Below are 24936 nucleotides of genomic sequence, written 5' to 3'. Positions count from 1 at the left end.
GGGGCGCGGGGGGGGAACAGGGGGGAGGCGGCGCGTGCGCGCGGGGGCCGCGGGCCCGGGAGGGGCCGCGGGCCCGGGCGGGGGGCTGCCGAGCCGCCACACGGAGAGCGCAGTCGCCACACGGGCAGCCGGGCTGGCAAGGGCCGCCTCAGCGGGAGCGGGGCTGCCGGGCCGCCCTGCGGGGACCGGCCAGGGAGGGGCGGCCCCACGGGGTGCGGGGCGGGAGCGGCCCCGCTCAGGTTTGTGGGTGCCGGCCGCCCCGAGGGCCCGCCCTCGCCGCTCCGGGCCTGCGGCCGTGCCCGCCGCCGGGGGGAGGCGGACCCCGGGCAGCCCCGCCGGTCGCGTCACGCAGGGCCGGGGCTCGGAGGCGGCCCGGGGCCGGTGATGGGCGTCTGCCGGGCGCGCGGCCGCTGCGGCGTGAGGCGGTGTGTGCGGCGGGGCCCGGCCCGGTGTCACCGGGCAGCGCGTGCCCTCCTGCCGATCGCGCGTGGTCCAGCTCCCTCTCCACGCTGTCGTAGCCGAAAATAAGAAATGCCTTCATTTTCTTCTCTGCGTGAAGAAAACGGTGCGGGTCCATCCCTTTGCATAGTGACATGTCTTCGTGTGCGTTACCAGAATTCTAGTTTCCTCATATGAACAAACCTACTGCCTGGATTCGTACCGCACATCTGGTACACCTGTGTGTGACCAACACTCGTCTGTCTTTAACTTCCATGCATCAGACATGCTGTATTCGCGCTGTCGTTCCTTTAACATACACATAGAGGAGTATGTCGTAACATTCTGAGGTTGGTAAGATCGTGAAGGAAAAAGTACAAGAAGTAGGGCTGTAGCTTAAACCTTTTCCTGATGTTTAAGGATATTCCCTGTAATTCCCTTTCAGTTCGTCTCTCACATATATGTCGTTAAAGCTAAATACTGCCTTGCATTTCTTGATTGTTCAAATGAGCAAGTTTTGTGCCATTCGGGCATAATGTACTAAGCTGTAAACTAACTCTGTAATAAACCTGCTATTTGACAGGCTAAATTACATGCTAGGGATTGTTTTAGATGGCAAGAAGAAAGTGGCCCTCTTAGAGCTTTCTTGGATGTAGTTCCCTTTTCATGGTCTGGGGTGGAGGGAGTAAAAACCAGACAAAACCGAAACCATCCATGCAGTTTGTATTTTGTGTACATGGAGAGAGGAGGAGCGAAGCAATGGCGATGCGTGAGGGTCGCAGCTGGTGCTGTTACATGGAACAGAGTATGGATGTATTGTCAAGAGGTCTCCATAAACACTATTAACTGCCCTTCTGGGACAAGACCTACTATAACTGAATAATTAAATAGTTAGGTTTGTTTTTTCTGTTAGTTTAGACACGGAAGCAGAGCAATGACGTGCCAACTTTTGTGTTTGGTATGTTTTAAGGTATGCTGTCGTTTGCTTACATGTTTCTGATGAGTTTTTTGCAGAGCAGTATAGGGTTTTTGAGTGTTTGTGGGTTTTTTTGTTAAATAATAATTTTTGTTAAATAAATAATTTTGTTAAATAATAAATGAGGCCCTTTCTGTGACTGTTACTTGGGCAGTTGGGAAATTCGGAACCCGTTCCTCACTGGCTTGTCTTCTCTGTATATAAAAGCAATTAAAAGGTGGAACAGAGATCAATGAAGTGCTGTTTCATTCCTTGAAAACAATATAAAACCTTACCACAAAAGCAAAACAGTGAGGTAGAGTACTGTATATGGGACAGTATCTAGTTTTAACTAGATTTCATTACTCAGAAAAGCAATTAAAATGGCTTCTTTTTAATTTCAAATTGATATTTTTTTAAAGTCAATTGTTACTGTCTTTTATTCATTCAGCTCGAGTTTAGCGGAGACTGAGGACTGTAGGTTCATATGGAATATCATATCTGCTTTTTTTTAAAGCAATAATTTCTTGTGTATTAAAGTTATATTTAAGACGCTTCCATAAGAAAAGACTAGATGAGGGATTATGTTTCACTCTAAGACCTGGTAGATAGTGTGCTTTGGAAATGGTTGTCAGTGTAACTACACATTTATCAAAGCAAGCTAAGATGTGAGGGGAGAAAGAAGTGTGTAATTCTCCTCCAGGCAAAACACCTCTTCAAGGTTTTTATGCCACTGCAATTGTTTGTATTAGCGATTACATGCTTATAAAGAAATCTGACAAAAATATGCCTCACCAGTATTACTGTACTAATGTACAGTAGTTTTCCATACAGATCTTGACTGAACCTTACATGTGGATATGTACGTTTGCGTCAGGGGTTATTCTGGAGATGTTACTACAGGAAATTGTTATGGTATTCTGCTATTCTGATGAGAGTTGTATGTCTCAATGGTAAATTTCTTCAAGAAAGAGAAGTGTCCTAGGTGTTCGTATCAGTTTGGGAAATCTCTCTAAATAAGTTGGTGTCAAAATGCAAAGCATGAAAAGACTGTGTGTGAGTGCAAAACCAGAAAACTGCTAAATTGTGAGGGAACTAAGATAGCGGGTTGTATTCTTGCTCCCAGTTCTTAATCCTGCTTTATGGACAAAATGTTCAGTGCTGTAAATGGAGATATGAGGAATACATGCTTTCTGGGTGTCAACTGGGATTTCAGGTTTTTTTTCTGCTGGAACGTTTTGCCAGCATGCTCACCCCAGCTGGGTGGAGGAGAGGTAAGAAACTCTGCTTTTCTGGGCTGAAACACTGGAACAAGTGAGCGTGCTCACCTGCCAGCTAGTAATGCTTCATCTCCATGCATTTAGCGTGTGACAGGTGAGAGGGAGTTGGGTTTACCTCTCTGATTTGCCTTGCATTTGTCACAGGCTAAGCAGGGGTACTGTGGATTAGCGGCTGTGTTGTACCTTTTGCCTCCATGGCAGCTTGTGTTTGTGCCCTCAGCTAGGACAGTGGCTGTTATCATTAGTTACTATGGTGTTTGATGTTAGTGCTGGGCATAGAGAGAAGAAAAAGTGATCCTTTGGGCCTTAACTGAGGTGTAGAGATGCCGAAACAGAGAGACTGCTGGAGGAAAAAGTACTATTTCAAACAGCTGTGTAAAGCAAATCCTTTCTAGCTCGCAGCTTGGCACAAGTGCCAGACTATGCTTGCCACTTACAGGGCTCCTGCTTTAAACTGTTACCTGTAGTGAAAACTTCGTTGTGCTTCATTCAGAAATAGCCCGTAGATATTTCTTTAAACTGGGAGAATCCGCTTTTAAAGGTAAGCTGCTTCGTGACAGCAGTGTTTTTGCTGTTTGGTTGGTGCAGGTTGGTCTGTGTAAAACTTGGAAACCTTGTTATAAAACATAACTGCTCTCTGAGGACATCCTTGGAGGATTCTTTTCCAGTGCTGAGTGTTTACTTACTGCCTAGATGTTACAATGGGCAGACTTGAAAAAAGTGTGAAGAAACCCCACACCTATGTTAACATGGAACTAAGCAGTGTGATTTAAAACAGGGTGAGGAAGGCTGCTTCAGAACTGAACTTAGATCTTAAAAAAAATAAAGGATTGTGAAGGTTATTTGTATGAAGTTGATATATATGGAACTAAACTAGATTCTGCTGATGATATTTTACCTGTGGTTTTAATAATTCGGAGGGCCAGATGATACAATTCAGTGGTTTCAGTGTGAGCTTCTGATTAAGTAGGGATGTTAGAGGATTCAAAGTATCTGCCGTGAGCACAGCAGCTATTTCCAAATGCCAGTTTTACTAAACTGTTATAACTTGAGAGATGAAGGGAGAAAGCAAGTAACTGCTCAATTAGATACTGACACTTAACATAAAATTGGCTCATATCAGCCAGAAAGTCATGATGGCAGAAGGATTACTCTGCAGTGTCCAGTCATTTCACCATCTGTAACATGTAAGGTATTTACCTAAATGGTATCATCAGTAATGAAAACAATTTGAAAATCTGTATTTCTGCAATCTTATTTAAACTGAGTAGGCAAAAGGATAGATTTGTTTAAAAAATGGCAGTGAATGTCATTAGGGTGTAAATCAATTGAACCGATGTCCTGAACACCGCTACCTGCTGTAGTGGATCGGGCTGTGGTGTGCCTCTCACTTGTTTGTTCCCATCTTCTCTCGCTTCAGTATTCAGGGAGTTTTTACCATTGGATACCTTTGTTTCTTAAAACCTAGAGTGGGAACAAAAGAACAGAGAATAAAGAAGCATCTGAGCTTCCTGTATTATTACTTTGATCAGCAGAGAAGCACTGGGTGATGTTAGCATATAAATAAATGAAAGGCTGAATTCAATGGCTGAGCTATTTTTTATTCAGTTTGCCTGTGTAACACTTATTAAATTTGTTTTGGGTGGTGTTAGTACATTTAAGAATATTGTTCAGCTCTTCTGTGTTTGTTTATTTGGTAGGCAGGATACAGATGAGTAACTGTTTCTTAGGATGAGAGTAATTAAATTTGTGTGTACAGGAGCTTTGTGGGTCAATTAAAATAGGAAGACAAGCAAAAAAAGAATGTCTGTTTTGAATGCTGAAATGTAGGGTACTTACAGTGTGTCAGCACAAGGAGGTCTTTATTAAATGCTGAAATGTAAGGCTTCCTGATCTGGGAAGTAATATTTAGGAACGTAGGTATCTGAAAAAAATATGGCCAATACAGGTACTTAGCATGTGTGTGCACATTCTAAATTGTTTTAAGCTTTTATAAGTGAAAACACAGCTAAGTGTACACAACAAGGAAATTTAATGTTAAAACATGGAATGAAAGCTACTCTTTACAGTTACCAGCAGTCATTGCAGACAGAGGGTGTTAGCACTTGCTTTTTATACTTGTCTGGGAACTCTGTGCAGCAGCAGTGAGCCACTCCTGAGAAAATGGCTTAGTTTTCTAATTACTAAACACATCTGATAGCATCTTCTTTTCATAGGGTCATTTATATCTTGCGAGCAAAGAAATAATCTTCTGGTTCTCTCCGAGGCCACGTGAGCGTGGAGCCAGATGAGCACCGCTGCCTGAGCAGAGCAGAGGCACTCATCCAGCCTGGCGGGTCCATGTGGACCAGCACTTGGGCAAGTGTGTCTGGGCAGCTAGAAAAGCATCCAGTTACTCATTTTAGATCAGGAACATGATTGTATTTGTTTTGCCTCCAGCCTGTTTGCTGTCCTGCAATTAAAAACTTGACCTCAAATCTATCTTAATTCTTTCCTGTTATTCTGCTGTGAAGCTTGTATAGTTTTGTGAGGGCAAGGCTCGCTGGGGCAAAAGAGTGTGTTTGGCGTGCTGGCTTCTGCGGAGTGGGTGAATCCCAGTAAAATCCTGTGTGCTTTGTGCCCATTGGGGCACATTTCTTTCCCACGATGCCTCTAGGACAGGCCATGCCACTAGGAGTTGGGTTTTGGGAGGGAGGTTTTCTGCAAAGAGCAAACAAGTAAAAGATGCCTTGTGGTTCTGAGTAAAATCATTAAACAGTGGTTGCACGTGACAGTTTGGGTGGGAAAGTCGCATAATGCCATGTTAACCCAACACGTTCTGTCGTTGACAGATACATTTTGAAATTGAGTGATAAAAGGGATCACCTTGTGTCTTCTGGTATGGTACTAGGGATTGAATCTTGCTCCTGTAATATGTGTTTGTCATTATTAAGGGTGATCTGAAGGGAAACCACTTTCACCTTCGTGGTATCCTTTTCTGAATGATTTCTTCAACCAGACACAAAAGTTTCATGTTTTCTCTTGTTTTCTAACCTCTTTGCTTTCTTCACAGCCCTGTCTCTTGGCAGACAGTTTTTGATTTTAGGATGGGTTGTTTGTTTTTTTCCAGATGGCTGTTAAGCAATGTGACATATCCAGATGAAAGTTTCATGGAAAACATGAATCTTAATACACTTACCATAGGGAAAGCTTTCAGGTGCTTTGTTCTGTCTGTTAACTTCTGCTGGAAGTGGGTATTTGGTAAGAGAGGTCAATCATTCTGTTGCCGTCTGCTCTGTGAAGGTCTAGCATATAGCATATAGAAACCTGAATCTAGATAGCTTCAGTCTAAAAAAAAATAATTAAATGAGGGCTGTTACCTAACAATTTCTGGCAGCTGTTTATTCTGTATGGATAAAGGCTAGGTGTTTATTATGAAGTAATAAAATTTGCTGTTGTTCAGCCACAGCCATCGGTATCAAGGTGGCAATTGTTTGTCATAGTTTTTTGTAACTTCAGAAGTTCTCAATCTGTTCCGTAATTTTTGAGGACAAAAGACTTGGAAGAAGTTAGGTGCTAGTTTTTAGACTGTATATTGAAAGAGAGAACAATTTGAAGACCAGATACTCAATCTGTGTTTTTGTGTATATAAGGTTAAAACAATTAAGTTATTAACAGTTTAATAATTTAACAAATATAAAATGTGTTGTAGTAAGTTAATACGAAGTTTGCTTCAGGTTTTGTAGTATTTTTAAGAAGTGTTAGAAATCAGAATGATCTTTCAGAAGAACAATTAATCAAAGCCTTTCAAGAGCTGACTGGTTTTATTTTTGTCCTCCACCAGAAGCAAAAGCTAAAGGCATTTATTTATTAAGTGAATACTATCATATTTAGGGTGTTGACAGCACTTTTGTTTATGCATTAACACCTGTGACTTTGGAAATAATTTAAAATTATCTTTCTTACTATTGTTATAACGATGATGGCATCTTTTGTAATCAAAGAAAAACAAGATTCCAGTTGACAGAGCTATTAGGGTAACCATTGTTAACGACATGTTTTGTAGTTGAAGGAAAATAAAACTGCAGTTGACAGAGGAATAAAATATTGTGATAGTTTTGTTTCTAAAGTGTGTTTGATGCAAATATTGCGGGGGGCGTGTGTGGGTTTTTTAAGAATCTAAAGTCCTAGAACAAATGAAACGTGAAAATCAGGCAGGCTGGTTTTACTAGTTGAAAAAACATAAAGCTAGTGTATGTTCTAAATTGGTAAGTGTAAGAAGTATGTAACACATTGCTAATTATGTGTTACTTTTTCTTTAATAAAGATAACAGATGAATTTTAGAACAGATTTTTTTTTTTTTGGTGCGGTATTTGTAGCTTGTTTGTCAACAGGTGGCAGCTACGTTTTGGGTGCTCTGAGAGTTGTATTGCTTTAAAGTAAAGGAAAAGTCTTAGGAGTATCCTGTAGACTACAGCTATGAACTGAATGGTAAAAACAACAGAAGGACAATATTTTCAGTAGTTCTTCCTTTTTGGAGTAAGTTTATATATGTGATTCAAGTTAAGAAAAATAATTTAATTGCTTTCATTCAGCTTTCATGATAGGCAGCTGCCCTCTGTTTGGAGTTAAACATGTTATCTTTAATAGTGATGCAAGTTTACTTTAGATGTTCAAGGACTGGCTGCATTGCGCTTGCATTTCCCTGTTGGCGCTTGGATTGTCATGCTTGGTCAGTGCCATGCTTGTTCCTCTCGAACGGCACCCACACGTCATAAACCAGAAACCTTAAGAATTGCATTTTTGGCTATTGTAATATTGTGATAGAAAGTTTAGTGTGAATTTCTGATTGTTTAATGTACCTGTTAACTGCAGCCTAAGCTTTTTGCCCAGGACTACCTCTGTTACGTGTTCTGTGAGACACTAGTATTTGGTGTCAGGTGCAGGTGTGCTTGCTCACCGAGTTCCTCCGTTCAGAGGTGGTAGTGAGGATGTTTGTTGTTCCTTCTTGACAGCTGCGTGTTCAGAGGCACCTGTGCATGAGGAGAAGTTTGTTCTATGGCCTCAGAGCTGGGTGCCAGGGAGGATGGCAGCTGCTCGGAGCTGGCAAAACCCCTTTATCTGCAATATCTGGAGAAAGCTCTGCAACTGGATCAGTTTTTACGACAGACATCTGCCATTTTTAACAGGAGTATATCCAGGTACCAAAACCTTTTCTGTTTTTCCTTGGGGACATAAGGAAAGAGAAGCATTTTTATTATATCGTTCGAAGGCCACACCACATTAAGGATTTAGTAGTGACTTGTTCATTATAAACTCCGCTCCTTTAAAGGTTTTGGACTGTGCTTCTTCTACCTGGCACTAATAATTCAGTATGTTGCCAGCCCATGTACAAATGAGCACAATGTTTTAAAGCTTTCTTGCATAGCCGAGTGCCCAAAACTGCCTGCAAAAAGTAGGAGGAAGAAACGCAAAGTTGATTTTTCAGGGACTTGGCCTGTGGCCAGAAGCGAAATGCAGAGACTCTGGTGAGATGCAGAGTTTTTATGTAAAGTAAGTTGTAGCCATGAGAAGCGAGTCATCAGGGTACGTTTCTGTCCTGGAACAGTTTACATTTAATTTCACTGTTGTTTTGGAATTGTAGAGTTACAGAACTGATAACTGTATAGGTAACAGAAAACAGGTGTATTTACAAGCATGAAATAAGACCCACTCAAGGAGTAGAAAAAATATAGTTTCATAGTTCTCACATATACAGTAGTCAGTAGTGCTGAGGACTTGATGTTAGTTTCTTGCTTATTTCATGCTTCTCAAATTAGATACCTAGTTAAAGGCTGAAGGTGCAGGTTGATGGCATAGCCAGGCCGGTCTGATGATTAACTGCTGCTGAGGGGTTGATGGGAAATTATTAACAGCAATATTTCTAATGTGTAAAATTATATCTGAAGCTTGTCTCAAGGTTTGAGAATTGAGACAATGGCCACATGTAAGAAAGTCGTGTGGGTGTCTTCTCTTTTGAGTATTTTTCCTTTCATTGTCACCACATTACATGTTGCCTTGCAGTGATGAAAGTGAAGATGGATTGGATGACAATCCTTTGCTGCCTCAGTCTGGGGATCCCCTGATGCAAGTTAAGGAAGAGCCTCCAAACTCTTTGCTTGGGGAGTCTTCTGGAGCAGGGAATTCCGGGATGCTGAACACACATTCCCTGAATGGAGTACTGCAGCCAGGTAGGCAGGCGCTAGGTTGAATCTTTGCTTTCTTTGGGATAAGCTGGGAAAAGCAGTATTTCTTAAGAACTTTATTTTTTCTCTAAACAGAACCAAAGTCTGAAAAAGGGAGCTTGTATAACTTTTCCAAACTGAAGAAAAGCAGAAAGTGGCTGAAGGTAAGAATGTTGGAAAGAATGCAGCTATTGTGACATCTGTGACTGGAGTTTCAGTCAGCACCTTGTAGACAGCAGTGAGCAATTCCATCGTGTTGTCTGATGTAGGTCGTGGTGTAGAAACGTAAGCAAGGAGATGACGGCAAGAAAGTTGAGCAGTGGTCAAAGCATTGCCACAAATTATCACAAATACTTTTTCCCAATACAGTAAGTTTACAGTAAGTTTGTTCTCCGTAGTCCATTTAGTTTTACTTTACACGTGCTACGGAGAGTTCAGGAAGCTAGACTAATGTGTTTTAAGAGCTGCTTTAAATCACGTGATGCAATTTAGTTGATGCAAAATCTCCCACTAAAAAAGTAGCATAAGGTGATAGAAAGCTGTGGTAATATTTTGTGTTGCTGAAAAGAGGGCTAGAGGGCTGCAAATGAATTCTTTGGTCTTGTTCTGTATTGGGTGGTTGTTTGCTGCACTTTGTTTTTTGTTTTGTTTTTTTTGGTTTGGGTGTTGGTTTTTTTTGAGGTAACTGGAGCTATGGTCCCTTGCTAAGAGGAAAGAAATGGGTTTTTTGGGGGGGTTGTTTGGCTGGGGTTTTTTGGTTGGGTTGTTTTTTTTTTCATTGAGAAAAAACACTTACCAAAGCAACAAGTACATTCTGCAGAGGCTTCTCATCTTGGAAATGGAAAGAAAGAAGAGTATGTGATGGCTGATAACGAATATTGTATTAGACTTTGGGTAGAACAAAACAGAATTATAGTCTTTGTAGATTTGAGGCTTTCATTTTCATTGTGTAGCAAAATGGACGGTAAGCATTTCAATTTTGGTTAGCAGCAGCATTTTAGTTAAATTTCACGGTGAGTATACATTCAGAATCTTGAAGTAATTTTAGTACGCTGTCAAAATTAAAAAATTATCTATTATGAACTGTATTACATGGATGTTTGGGACTCCCTTGAAAATTTGTTTCTATGATGAACTCAGGACAGGGTCCAAACAAGGATGGAAGGAGAGAGTGGAATGGTGGCTTTATGCCACCTTTGTGTTTTTATTGTACTGTGGCCTTGTGTAGTTAGCAGCAACAGGTTGCCAAGAGGTCTGACAAGAGCCAAACCTGCTACAGCTAATGCTGGTGGAAGGGGCAGAGTAGCAGGATAAACTACAAATGGGGCAGGAAAGCACTTGGAACCATACATAACAAAGTGCCCCTACTGGTATATCCTGGGTTTTCTTGCTGCCGCTTGTCTGAGACCAGAAAGTGTATTCTAAAATGACTTAACTATGATGAAACTAGCAGAAAACTACCTCCCTCAGATCAGAACGTGTGTATTGGATTCACTGCTACAGAGTACTGTACCTCAGAAAAAGATTTTCCATTTGAGGCGTTTCAGATGGAAGATGCTTTGTAAACACTCAGTATCGTTGCTGGGCCAGACCCACAGCCCTTTATTCGATAAAAGCTCAAGAGTGCTTTGTGTAATAAACAGTTCAGTTTAGGGACTTGCAATTATTGAAGTAATTCCCATTTATTCTTGTTAGAGTATCCTTCTGAGTGATGACTCCAGTGACACAGATTCACCAAGTGATGAGGACGGAGAGGAGGACGAATTTTCCCTTTCAAGGGAGGAACTTCACAATATGCTGCGATTACACAAATATAAGAAACTGCATCAAAGCAAATACAGCAAAGACAAAGAGGTAAAAATCCAGAATTTTTACATTTCCTTGATTTTTATTCTTTCCTGTAACTGCATTATTTTAACTGCTCTTATATTTTTATCGAAAAACATAAGGTTTTGTGGATTGGAAAACATCCTGTTAAGTAGACTAGAACAGTTTTAACATTGGTTGCAGAGAAGGCTTGTTTAATTACATACAGACCGAAAAGCTGTTGATGCCTTATGCTGAGAATCTGTCAATAATTTATGTAGCTAGTACTGGCACAGGTGTTACATAGAGCTTCCGCAATGCTCCGTCCCAGTGACTAGAGCAAATATAGGGCGCTAGAATGCAAGATTTGGAAAACATATGTATGAAAACTGAGGTGCTGTGGGTTAAATTCTAATACGTGTAGTAGCTGCTGTTCAAGACTAAAATTTATATTTAAACCTAAAGCAGTATACTTGCATCATCGTTGAAGTGATGAGTAGGAAGGCAGTGTTTACATTCTTGAAAGGGAATTCCTAATTCTCCTTACTGTTTCCTGTCGATCTTTGGGAGTTTGCTTCACATTTTTCTTTCTTGCTTTTCTTTTTTATTTTGGGTTTTCTTCTCATATTCTCTTTTTTCCCTTCTTATAAGAAAATAGTCTGCCACATTTCTATATTTTTGTTATTATTAGGCCACATTCTATGACCGTTTTGTTTATAATGATATATTTCTTCAAATTTATAAGAACTTTTGCAGAAATTATTTTCGTTGCTGTTTTGAATCGCACCAGAAAGTAGTCTCAGGTGAAGGAAGTCATCCTATTCTGCTATCAGAGGATGTCTCTGAAATTAAATTTGTCTTCTTGTTGCATATTCTTTTGAAATTTCTCCAGAAGAGTGAAGAAATATTTTCCCACTCGGGTCTTTGATTCTGTCCACTTCCTCCCTTTACTTGTTAAGTTCTAAACTGAGATTGTATTAGTGTCTTGAAATACTACATAACTACACAAATAGCCATACACCCAATTTTTACACAGGTCATAATTTTTGTTAGGTTTTACACAAGTATTTATTTCCAGACTAGTAAGAAATAATACCCAGTGGGAATAACCGGGGTATTGTCAGATCAGCAGTACACAGTTATGAGTGGGGGAAACACATCTGTCCAAAAAAAATGTTTATGCTGATGTTCTCCCCTTTCAAAAATCTTTCGTTAACTTAATAGTATGCTTAGGTTTTAAATTGTTAATTTCTGACCTGTGCTGTCTTTAATTTGCCTGTTTATGTGTAACCTGTGTATAGTTCTTTTATTCAGCTGAAATATTATGCTGGGAATATACTGAATTTTTTGATAATTTGGGGTGGGGGGAAGCTGAGGCAGCTGTATTTTTGCTTAACCATCTGAATGTTCAAATTGTTTGTCCTTGTGGAAATCTTTTAAATGCCTCCTATCTAAACCCATCCTTTTACATCGCTTGGAATGATGAAGTAGAACATGTATGTCATTTGGGAATGCAAGCAACACCAGTAAGAGGACCATAATTGGATCACTACATGTAATGTGCTGCCTTGCTGGGCAGGACCCATACGGAACAGATAGAGCAGTGTGCTTGGAAGTGTAAATTTCACTGCCTGCTCTTCCTGCCTTACCTGGTGGGCTTGGCTCCCTGTGCAGGACTTGGAGGCCACCTCTGGGAGCAGTGGTTTCACTTTGGACACTGTATGATCCTTGATAACAATGCTAAGTATGGAGAGGTGTATGTTTTCTGATCTCTCCTCTGTGATCAAGATCTGAACTTTTTTACCTGCTATCTCTGTTATCTGCTATATGTTTTGCACTCCTGTGCTCATTTACAACCACTTCAGTTGCAGCAATATCAATACTACAGTGCAGGACTGCTGTCAACGCATGATCCTTACTACGAGCAGCAGCGCCACCTGCTAGGGCCCAAGAAAAAGAAGTTTAAAGAAGAGAAAAAATTAAAAGGTAAATTTGCTAACCTTGTGTTTTACAATGGTTGCTGTGATTAAACTTCTTTCCTACATCATTTCCTTTGAATAAACATAGATGTTTCAAACTTTAGGGTTTTGCATTGAAATAGCCAGTTCTGTCAATGAAAAAATCTTCAGGACATACTGTGCTTTATCTTCTGGCTTCTAGAAAGCTAGAGTGGAAAAAAAAGGAGTGTGAATTGAGAGTTCATGGCTTTAGATTTTCTTTGTGGGCCTCTGAATCTAGAATGAAGGAGTTAACACAGTGAATACCTTAGAGCTTTATTCATTGCTTCAAAATCCATAAATGCCATTGTATATCATGGTCCATTTACTCAGAGTTTTTTGGAAACATGATGGTTCCTTGAAAAATGCAAGAACTTCTCCAGTACCTGCTGCAGTTATTCCTCAATATGGAATTTTAGTGAATAAGAAATGATAGGGACTGAAAGTGTTTTCTGGAAACAGAGGTAACTCAGAATTGATGCCCAGTGTGAGTTAAAATAGAATTACTTCTGTAACCTCTCAGCTGGAGTTTCTCAGATGCATGTTTGCCAGGAAGTGCCGTTTCCTTTCTTGATCGAGCTGGTAGCAGCATAAATCTGTAAGGAAGCAGGAAGAAAAGGCTATGAACTGTCACAGTAAGGTGAATTCTCTCCAGTGCAAGTACTTAAGTTTTGAGCTGTTTTTTATAGGGGCCTGTTTTGGGCTTTCTTCCTTCCTATCTTTCTGCAAGTTCCTTGTGACTGTGGTTTTGGTTTTTTTGTCTCTCTCCACTAATCTTGAAGTATCCATGATTTTGCATACTCACAAAAATGTGATTTGCATCTGATCCAGTACCAATTTCTTCTGAAAGCTGGTATCTCTAATACATGGTAACGTGCCAATCTCTTTCAGCTACTGAGAAGTTTTGTTTAATACTTACCCTACCAAACGCTAATGTTGTTACCTTTGTATGTCTTACTTTTATATGTCTTTAAGTAGAACTTTACCACAATTCAAGAAATATTGCATCAAGTCCCAGACATTTTGATTCCTAAGGTGTGTTTCCCTGGGTGGAAAAATTGCATTTCACCACCCTTTTTATGAAACAGGAAAATCTTTCCGCTATAAAGTAATGAGAAGATTTCTAATTTATGATAAGTGGATGGTATCAGAATTGGCAAACACTGATAAGTTTGGCTTTTTGGTTGGTTCCACACATAAATTGACTAGGATAGTTTACTCAAGGAAAGATACCTGACTAAGTGTGTTCCAAAACCAGGAAAATTAATTTATTTTTATGATCATTGTTGCCATGCAGGCAAGTTGAAAAAAGTAAAGAAAAAGAGGAGACGGGATGAAGAACTCTCTTCAGAGGAGTCACCGCGACGCCATCATCACCAGACCAAAGTTTTTGCCAAGTTTTCTCATGATACACCACCACCTGGGTCCAAGAAAAAGCATTTGACTATCGAGCAACTTAATGCACGTCGGCGGAAGGTGTGGCTCAGCATTGTTAAAAAGGAGTTGCCAAAGGTGAGCTTGACTAATGGCTCTAGGTCAATGAACACAGCAAGGCAGTCAGATAAAAAATTAACTTAGTAGGGAGCTGGCACTTGGAAAAACAGAGTGAAGTAAGGCCTGCTTTTTCTGGTGGTCATTAATGACCAAACTGATATTCGGTAATCCGTAAGCGACGTGTATTTGAATTTTTTATCACCGGTGATATCCAAGTGATCATGCAGTGCTTTGCCACTGCTTTTGTTTGGCTATCCAGCCTTTTTCTATTAACAGTACAGTAAGCTGTAGCAGGTACTCCTGCTAATGTACAGGATAGAGCAAACCAGTATCTAGCTTTTACATAAAGTTTGGGAAAGGAATGTTTCAATCGTTGTAGCTTGCGTGGGTTTTGAAGCTTATTTCAGAAACAGTCTAGGGAAGAGTGTATCGTTTACAGGACAAGCTTCAGGCACATTTGAAATAGAAAGCTGGATTTACACTTGCTGGTTTTCTGAGATATGGTTGGAGTGGACATTACAACCTGCTTTTTGGAGTTCACAGTTAACAGACTTCGAATTCTAGGAAATTGAATATGAGTGATGGCTGCATCATCCTCTGTGAACTTACAAGCCAGGGAAAGAATATGTGCAGTGTGATAGACCTTATATTTTCAAGACTGATTTTGATCATGTGAAGAACATTAACTCTTAAGAATTAATTGCACATTATTCTTAACATCTTTGGGAAACAGTGGAAATTTTTGTTGTTTACTTCAGTGGTAACAGTGAAGTAGGAGAACCCTGCTTTGCAATAGTAGTAATTAAAGAAATGATCCTGGAAAATGAGGAGTTTTTACATGCTTCCTTCAGGAGTTGGAACACGTTTATGTATGCCTTCAGTAATTAAGAATGGAAAGCTGTTTTGGTCAGAATAAAAACCACATACAGTACCTGTACCCAGCTACACAGTAGTGTACAAGGCTGAAGTTGGCATGTTTATCTGCTGAGGACTGGATAGTGATCTTACTGTGAAGCCATTACCCTTTAACTAATTTTAAGATGGTATTCTTTTATAGGCATACAAACAAAAAGCCTCAGCCCGCAACCTTTTCCTAACCAACAGCAAAAAGGTAAGTGTTGTTTAGCTTTACACTGGTACTTGTACTGGATGTGATAAGCAAACTGTAACCTCTTTAAGTTTCTTCCATTTCTTACAATACGGACTATGCTAGCAGGGCATATAGGAGAAAGCACTGTATAGAAGTAATTTGTCATTTAGTATAAGGCTTTTCGGTTTTTTAGATGTGTCATTTTTGGCATATTTTGTAAGCAAAGGATGAAACGAACAACATGGATTTCTTCCATGAGATCTTTTTGGCTTTTTTAAGATTTAGTTGGTACATTTTTAATTTACTGGTCTTTGATAGTAAATTAATGACTTCAGTACACTTTGGCTTTTGAACTGCCTGTCTATCTGCTAGCTAGAACTTGATGGTTTAAGCATTCTTGTTTAAATCAAAGGGGCTCTTGGAATATTAAATCTGTTAATTTACATAAATATATAGGAGCTGAGATTAAAAATAGAACAATTTTTTGCTTAAGTGATTGCAAAAGGAACGTATCAGAGTCTTCTCTGAGAAACGTCATTGTTTCCACCTAGAAGGAGTTATTTAAGAACACTTGGTAATGGCTTTCTGAGCATTTTTCAAGTGTTACACTCAAGTGTCTAATTCATTTGTATGGCTAATGAAAAGGTAGTCAAATATATGGCTGGGAATCACCCGAGACAAGAAGATGTCGAAAATTTTCTATTCTGTATATATGTTCTCAAGAAAAGGGAGTATTTTCTGTTTAAAGGATGCAGAAAACAGGACCTGCATGCGTATATGCCTAAGAAGCTTTGCTGTAGGTAGGTTCTCTCCTATGGTCCTCCTTAGCCAGCCGACTGGATTGCTTTGTGATGTCTGGGCCGATGGCCTGTGATTATTGTACTTGTAGGGATCACAAACTGCATTTTAGCAAGTAAGTGATGCAGCTGACTTACAGGGTTTGAAATTCCACTTTTTTTTTTCTTTGTTTCGTTTGATCATTTGAAACCTGTGTGTTAGAATTGTTGATGTGCAGATTTTAGCAGAGGAAAAAACCGCTGTCAAAACCAACAAACCCAGCAATTTTGATCATTATGTCAACGGCATTAATTTATTTATCCTAGAATGAAAAAATATATTGTATTATGCTGCTTCATGACATGGTAGGAAAACGGTAGGATGCTCTCCCACTTCTCAGTGTATTAACGTAAATGGGACTGTGTTCCACCAAGACTGCTATTGCAGCAGCCTTATTAAAATAGTGAGAAAAGAACCCCAGGAAAGGGCCTGGAATAGGTGAGTCGGAGTTGCAGGCAGGCCTTGAACTTGGATCTGCTGAGTCCCTTTCAGGAGCCTACCCACCAGATCAGTCCTTTCAGTGCCGTGCCACGCTGGAACTGTCTTCAGGTTTTGTCTTCACCATCTTAGGAGGTTTTTGGAAGTTTATGTTCTCTCATGCCATTTCAGAAGCATTACTGCTGAGTAAAGTATCACAGTTTTTTCTCTTCTGAAGGATCAGACTTGGTTATAATTAAATTTGATGTTGTTCGTTGCTGTTTTGTTTTGTTTTTTTTTAATCTGCCCCCTTTACCACTGTTTCCAAAATCTTACTTCTCTCTAGCTTGCCCATCAGTGCATGAGGGAGGTACGTCGAGCTGCTCTCCAGGCCCAGAAAAACTGTAAGGAAACGCTACCACGGGCACGTCGTCTTACCAAGGAGATGCTTCTCTATTGGAAAAAGTATGAAAAGGTGGAAAAAGAACATCGCAAACGAGCTGAGAAAGAGGCTCTGGAGCAACGCAAGCTGGATGAGGAGATGAGAGAGGTACAGCAGAACCACAGATTGCTGATAACTAACCTGTTGAGGAAGCACAGAAGTGACCAGATAACTCGAGTTTCTAAATCCAAGCCATGAAATTCAGTTATTTGTTCTGTGTCAGCAATATCCCACCTATTTCTTCTGCTATCTTAAAATTCTTTATATGATTCTTCTAATGTTAGCTAGAGGTGATTTAAAAAAAAAAAAAGGCCTTCAAGTTGCGTGCATTCTTTACAAGTGAGTGAAGGGATTAGAGAAGCAGAGTGTGTGTCAGACATACCTATCTCAGTGCAGGTAAGGGCCAGCCTTTTGTGATGGTTTGTATATCACTCTGGGTCCAGAAGGCAAGCCACCTTTTCATTCACATTGAACTGTCTTTTTTTTTTTTTCCTTCCTTCTTTTTCCCCTGCTGTAAACTGATACTGTCATTTTTATATGGGGCACGGAATTTTTTCTGTGATTGCTCTTTTGTTGGCCAAGTGACAGCTTCATGGACTCCATTATGGAGCAAGAGGGGCTGAATGTAAGAAAAAGCTTCCTTGCCAAAGCTCTGTAGTGGATTTGTGGTTGTTACCTTACATGTGCGGTGATGAGCTAAGGTTGAGTGTTTAGAATACCTTATGTTTAGTTTTGTGCTTAAAGTATGCTTTTATTTATTATGTTCCTCTCATTCTTGCAAATTCATAAGCATTTTGTGAAGGTTTCAGCTGACTTAGATTCATTGACATCTTCTAGCTATAGCATTTTTTAACCAGAACCTAAGAATGAACAGTTTCTGCAATGTCTTGCTCAACACTGAACAATGATAATATCTCAACTGTATTACCTCGTGATGTATTTCACATATTCTACCATAATTCTTTTTATTAATCAATAACAGAATGTTGAAGTTAGGTTGTCACAAGAGCATTTTTTTAACTGTTCAGTTCTATTACTGTATACCACTAAAATACTGTTTATTTTTGTCAGTCTTTAAAAGTTTTGTTTACACTGAAAAATTCAAACTTTCTTTCATTAGATTATGGTGTTCTTTGCCATGATTACTGCACTTAAAAGAACTTTTCATTTGCAACAATTTTATATTTTAGTACAGATGTTTGTGGTGGTGGTCAGTGTTACTGTGTCAACTAGTATACTAGCATTTTGATGTCACAGCGATGTGCGTAACATAATCCAGATAGATCAGTTGTTGATATATTGTTAGAGTAAAAAATTTCTGTTTAATGATGTTTTAAACATTAAACTTTTGTCTGTATTTTTTCCCCGTTCATCTGTTCTTTGTAAATGCTCTTCTCTTAGGCTAAGAGACAGCAACGAAAACTTAACTTCCTGATCACGCAAACTGAATTATATGCCCATTTTATGAGTCGTAAACGAGATATTGGACATGATGGAATACAGGAGGAAATCCTACGCAAACTGGAAGACAGCTCTACCCAAAGGCAGATTGATATTGGCGGAGGAGTAGTGGTCAACATCACCCAAGAAGATTATGGTAAGTGATTAATCGACAGTGCTTCCCATTCACTCTTCTGAAATATACTGTACTCCGCACATTATCGTGCAAACTTACAGTCTCAAGCACAAAATCCTTCTGTGTAAGAAGCACTGCTATAATTACTGTAGTTACTGCTGCGGAGCTCTAACATGGAGATGTTGTTTTCAGACAGTAACTATTACAAGGCCCAAGCTCTGAAGAATGCTGAGGATGCTTACCAGATTCATCAGGCCCGGGTATGTATTTTTTTGAACCATGAAGTAGTTGAGAAAGCAGAGTAATCAGTAGAGGACACAGAACTGGTATCTTTCATAGCAGTTCAGTGAAATAGGTTTGTTTAATTCCAGGTGCCAGATTTGGATTTAATTCTGTTGGCACTTCCTGTGCTAAACAGGTAGAAAACTAGGATATAAAGATTTGGACTATAGGAACAGGCTTGTTTTCTTTTAGTCTCTGGCAGAAATCCTATACCTTAATGTGAAATGTAAAGCCCTTTACCGTACAGTTTCTTGTCAAGTTGTTCATCATCTTATGCATAGTTTCATCTTCCTGTTTAGACCCGATCATTTGATGAAGATGCAAAGGAGAGTCGGGCAGCTGCTTTACGGGCTGCTAACAAGTCTGGTACTGGCTTTGGAGAGAGCTACAGTTTAGCAAATCCATCTATCCGAGCGGGAGAAGATATTCCACAGCCTACCATTTTTAATGGAAAACTGAAGGGTTATCAACTGAAAGGCATGAATTGGCTGGCCAACCTATATGAGCAGGTATCTTAGTACATCTTGGAAATTCTTAAAACTTCTAGGGTTGTTCAAGTCACTAAAATTGGTCAAAAAAATCCGTTTTACAAATAGACAGGTTATACTCAATCTGTAATGTCTGTACAAGAAAGGAAGATGTTATGTAAGCCACATAATCAGTGTTCATGATTTAACAACTTTCAATGGGGCATTAAGTTAAAGGTTCTTTATGTGAATTTTTATGCAACTATTTATGACTTAGATTATGCACTGAGAGAGCTGCGCACTGTTTCAGGCTTGGGTCAGCTGGTAAACTGCAGGCAGGCAGCCTTGTCCTTGTGTGCGTACCCTGTCACAGGGGGATTGCAAAGTGCAGACAGGTGGAGGGAAAAAACAGACTGAGGAATGAAAGTGCAGTTGAGGTAATTGAACTCTTAGTAGAAGACGTAAGACACAATAAGGTGTTTCAGAGGTGTCACAGTGGGGCTGCTCCCCCTAAATTCAGTGGCAACTGCTCTGCTAGTCCTGTATGGATTAAAAAGTGGTGAGGTGAAGGTGTTCATTTATGGATCTTTTGCAGGGCATCAATGGAATCCTGGCAGATGAAATGGGTCTGGGTAAAACAGTACAAAGTATTGCTCTCCTTGCACATCTGGCTGAGGTAAGTCAAATACAGGAATTAAAGCTTATTCCTCGTCAGTATGCTTGGTAGAAGATGCATACTTTTCACATTAGAAATTAATTCTGGATCATAAAGCTTGAATGTCTTAAAAGGCATATTACCCTTTGCTTTAAAGCAGAGCCTTTGAAATGCATGTGAGGGGGTGTGTGTGTATATATATAAATAAAAATAGAATTTTCATTTATTCGGTCTTTTCCACTGAATTTGAAAGCCCGATGAGGCAACAAGTTGTACGCTTCATGGCTCAATGAGTTTTACAACTCAGAGACATGTAGAAATGAAGACCAAATTCTGAGCTTCATGGCAATCAACATGGATTTCCAGATTTCAGTGGTGCATTTTATTTTATTTTTTTTAAGAACCATAGTGATTCTTCTGTGCCAGGGCAGACAAACACAACAGGAAAAGCAACAGGAGCCTACTTCTTCATGCAAAAATAAATATCTATCTGAAAAAAAAAAAAAAGTCTGATTGGCATCCAGTCACTTGCCTTAAATAGGAGATACCAACCAAGTGATACCGAGAGCAGGATTAGCTGCAGTAGTGACCAAATGACAGTGATTGCATTTGTTTATGTTCTTCTCGATACCAGTTCACTGGCACTGTCAGCCACAATACTGGAAGGGTGTGCAGAGCTAAAGGCTGGTGTGCTCACCTGTATGGAGGGGATAACAGACAGGCTTTTCTCCCTGCTGCACTGCCACTTCAGATTTTTGGAAGCCTGCACAGGGCTTTTTCTGGCTCTCCCTTATGCAGGCCAGCTTGTAACTACTAATGCAGTAATGGATCAACTTTCTTCCTCGCCAGAGGGCGTTCCAATGTGATATGATGGAGCAAAGCTTTCCAGTGCCACCTCAAGTTCTTTTCCTCAGCAAAGTGACGGGCTGTTAGTAATGTGAAGGTGGCAACTCCCAGAAACAAACGAGATTGTTCTGGGAATAACTTTGCAGTTATGAAATAAGTCTTAGTGAAACATTAGACCTGCTCTGTTTGATTCTGTGTCATCTGCTGTGCTGGGAGGAAGTTTTGCTATGTTGTGTATAGTTCCCTCTCTTATGTAGCCACTGTCTTTTAGTAGTTGTAAAGTTGTATCAACTGTCTCTGTATCCCTTCCCCTCAATTAATTTGTGGATGTCTTTGGTTTTTTGTTTTTGTTTTTTTTTTTAATGTGTGTATTCCAGAGAGAGAACATCTGGGGACCTTTTTTAATAATTTCACCTGCCTCTACTCTTAACAACTGGCACCAGGAGTTTGCCAGATTTGTACCTAAGTTTAAGGTAATAAGCATGTGCAAGAAAGTTCTTCCTGTTTTCTCAAAAGCAAATTGTTTTGTTCTCCTGAGTTCTTCACCGCATCTGGGTGCCTGATTAGCTTGGAATTTGAAACTGTAATGGGCTTGATCATGATTTATATTCTTTTCCCCATCATCCTGTTTTTTCTGGAGCATTCAGTTATCTAGGGCTTAATGTTCGTTCTTGAACCACATGGTTTTAATTTTGCATCAACTTAAAGACACCTCGGTGAGGAATTGAAGCAGAGCAGGGAGTGGATGTTCAGTTCTAATGTGTGGGACTGACAGCAGATGCAAGAATAATATTTCAGTATTTTGTATATGTATATGTAAATGTATAAATACAGTACAATATACTGTATTTAGGGTTAGAGCAGTATTTTCAGACATTCATATCAATTTGAGTAAGATAAAGGTCATTTAACAAAACTGAACTCTAAACAGGCTAGAGGGAGACAGAATGCAGTTGTTACTACAGAAAAAAAGAAGAACCATAGGCATACAACCTATGAGGAGGGAAGTGAGTCACAAATAGATAAGAACACAAAAGATTAAAATAAATGAAGTTCTTCAGGTATGTTGTGACCATGAAAACATAGTAAGATAGAAAGCAAGGAACAATTTGTTACTGAAAAACAAGCTGATTGCCTATTCCCCCGTGGAAAACAGGGAGTGTTGCAAAGAAAGATTTGAAAAGAACGTATGCTGCTGGAACAGTGGTGAAATTTTAGGATTAAAGATAGACAAAAGTGTCAGAAGCTTGCAGTTACATCTGCAAAGAATAATGGATTAAATATTTGAGGAGTTAATGTAGTAATCTTTGACATGAAGAGGTCTAGATAATTTTTTTTAGTATCTGATTTTCTTCTTTACAGAGAACAGTAAAAGACACTTAGTTATAAGTAACCAGTATACCAGTAACATCCAGTCTAATTGTTTGAATTTCTTGGCTACTTAATAAGGTGGAGGAAAAGACTTAAAATATTGATATAAGTAATATTTGATTTCTTGATCTGGGGTAGGCAGTATTAAAAGGCTTACCTTTTAGCAAATAGCTTGTTCGCAGATCCCTGATGAGACCATGTGTTGGTTACGGTGGTATATAGTTTGAGGTATTTGTAAGAAGAGAAGCGCTGGAATGTGGTTCAGTACTGGATGATTTGCGTGACTTATATTTTGAGATAAATTGGGATTACTGAGACTTTAAAACTGATGAAAAAATTATAAATGCTTAAGTTAGTGAGGAGTTACTTTAAAAGAAAACCCTAAAAATAATGCACTTATATATTTGCATAGCCCAAAATAATAGGGATCCTGATTAAAAACCTTGGAGTAGAAAACATTAGAGCAGTTGGCCATTCTACCTACTTACTTTCTCATTTCCTTGAATCAGTTTGTTGCATAGAATAGGTGAGCAATTGTTCATGTTTTCTCCTTGTGAATTAAATACAGAAAACATTGCAAAAACACAGTGCAAAAATGCACTTTCTTGGTAGTCTAGTTTTTTACTAACATCCTTTTTTCAGAACAGTTGGAGTAATATTCAGCTATGGGCACTTTGAAATTCAGAGCTTGTCAGCTGCAGGGTGGAGATGTCCGAGCCCTTTCACAACCTTCCGCCAGCCAGACGGGAGATGGCAGTGCGCCATCATTAACCAGCAACTCTGGTCTCCGCGCATGCAAAGATCTCAGTAACAGGACCCATGAAATTCTGAGCTATAAATGGATTAACAGATTTCTCTGGCAGTAGTGCTTACTTTTTAAAGTTCTTAGGTTAACTATATCCAGACCAGATGTTTTAACTCATCTCAGATTTCTGGGTACAGTTCTGAAATACAAAACCAAGGAGACAATGGGAATATTAAACAGGAGAATGAGCCCACTAGTCCTCTAGGGTTAACTGTAGCAGTAGAGGGCAGGCCTCTTTCTGCCAAAAGCAAAGTATCATTTTTTATTTTTAGAAGAACCTGTCTAGAAGGTGTAACGCGCTACTGGGCATTTTGAGATCCTCAGCATAGTTTGGTCTGGTCTTTGTAGAAGTCATAAGTTGCTTGATACCTTTGCCTGGAATGCTCTGTTTCTAAGCATTTTTAAATGCTTTCTGATTTTTCTCTGAGTTAAGAAAGGTAATTTCCGGTTTTGTTGTTTTGGAGAAGGAGGTCTGTCTCCCCTTTTGTAGAATACGTAGTATAAAATTCTAAAGCTGGTGTATCTTTATTTGAAAATAATGTATTTCTACTTTTGTACTGTTACAGGTGCTACCTTACTGGGGAAATCCCCATGACAGAAAGGTGATCAGGAAGTTCTGGAGTCAGGTAATACTGGCATGCCCGTGTGCTTAGACAGTCTTTGTTGTCTATGCAGAGCAAACCAGAAACTGCTGCTACATGCCACCAAGCTAAATGATGTGTGGATGCAGAGTTCTGTGTCTTCATCCATGTAGTAGCATTTTCATTAGCATAATGAGGTAGAAGCCTTCTCTTGTGCTGGAGAGACAATACAGGACAGGGCAGTTCAGGGCAGTATGGAGTTCAGCTGAAGAAACTAGAGCTCTGTAAATAAAGCAGGAAGTTTCAGTGTCGTCAAGGACTGTTAATTGTATTTGAGTAACCTAACTCAGGATGCCCAAACCTAGCATCCCTGCAGGCCTGTCAGGTTGTTCCTGATTTAAAAACAGCCTTTTGTAGGGTTCAATGCCTCGGTGTTGTCTGGCACATTAAGAAGCATCTGAAATTGTTCAGGGACTAATGGGCTGAAGTCCAGATCCACCAGTTGACTAACCATGCTGTAATTGATTTAAAAAGTCAGCTGAGGGAAAATGCAGTAATAATGAGAAAAGATTATGAAATGGAAGTCTGAAATTACAGTATACACAGGTGAACTCTTCACAACGTATTTACATTATGTGGACATTTGTTTCTTTGTTTTGTGGTTATAGAAGACGCTGTATACTCAGGATGCTCCTTTCCACGTGGTGATTACCAGTTACCAGCTAGTAGTACAGGATGTCAAGTATTTCCAGCGAGTGAAGTGGCAGTATATGGTTCTGGATGAAGCGCAAGCGCTCAAGAGCAGCTCCAGGTAATACATTAACTGGAAACGTAAATCTTCCCTCTGTATCAGCTTCTTGAAGGAATATTGAGAAAACATCAAGATTACAAAAATGGATAGCAGTTAAAATTGATATGCAGAAGACCCTTTAAGTGCCTAACCTAGTTAAGCATCTGTATAACACTCTGACGCTGGATTGATCTACTAGCTTTTTACATTTAAATTTTCCTTCTCCAAGCGTGTAAAATGTAAGTAAAAAGTAATTGTGGAGCAGAAACACAGGTGGAGTACAGGGCAGTCAAACAAAACAGTGTGGAATGCTCTTCACCTTCTTTCCTGACTGCTCACAGAATTCTGCCTAGTGAACAGTCTGTAGTCTTCACCATATATTGCTTATATTGGCTCCATTAAGTGCATTAGTTTGATTCCTCCTTCAGTGGCACTGTGCAGAACCCTGTGAATACTGCTGGCTGCAGCAAAGCCCACTTTTTGTCATAAGACTCTGTGCCAGAAGGTTTTCTGTTTGTTTTCAAGTAATGGATTCGTCCGTCTTTACTTCTGTAATTGCTTTCCCATAACCTTTGTCCGGGTTGCCACTGTACTCGGTCAGCT

At 39.7% G+C, this 24936-nt stretch overlaps 1 protein-coding gene across 4 annotated transcripts in view; it reads left to right on the top strand.

Annotated features, from left to right (window-relative positions):
• The window catches only part of INO80 (INO80 complex ATPase subunit), a 67165-nt gene that overhangs the window by 462 nt on the left and 41767 nt on the right, over positions 1-24936 (top strand). The window contains exons 1-16 of one of the 4 annotated variants that reach the window (XM_027804682.2): positions 537-788; positions 7669-7854; positions 8717-8883; positions 8974-9041; positions 10573-10731; positions 12549-12669; positions 13978-14192; positions 15232-15285; positions 16865-17068; positions 18362-18557; positions 18729-18796; positions 19118-19327; positions 19881-19961; positions 21164-21259; positions 23529-23588; positions 24212-24354. In XM_027804682.2, coding sequence (XP_027660483.1) covers positions 7712-7854; positions 8717-8883; positions 8974-9041; positions 10573-10731; positions 12549-12669; positions 13978-14192; positions 15232-15285; positions 16865-17068; positions 18362-18557; positions 18729-18796; positions 19118-19327; positions 19881-19961; positions 21164-21259; positions 23529-23588; positions 24212-24354 — 1985 coding nt within the window. In that variant the 5' untranslated portion in view covers positions 537-788; positions 7669-7711. Of the gene's footprint in view, positions 1-536; positions 5914-7668; positions 7855-8716; positions 8884-8973; positions 9042-10572; positions 10732-12548; positions 12670-13977; positions 14193-15231; positions 15286-16864; positions 17069-18361; positions 18558-18728; positions 18797-19117; positions 19328-19880; positions 19962-21163; positions 21260-23528; positions 23589-24211; positions 24355-24936 lie in introns of those variants that run through there. The other 3 variants (XM_027804681.2, XM_027804680.2, XM_055715563.1) reach the window with 3 other exon arrangements.

The sequence above is a fragment of the Falco cherrug genome, chromosome 7 (assembly GCF_023634085.1).
Source record: "Falco cherrug isolate bFalChe1 chromosome 7, bFalChe1.pri, whole genome shotgun sequence".
Classification (NCBI taxonomy): Eukaryota; Metazoa; Chordata; class Aves; order Falconiformes; family Falconidae; genus Falco; species Falco cherrug.
The sequence above is the reverse complement of the archived record's forward strand: the minus strand, read 5'-3'. Positions and strand labels throughout refer to the sequence as shown.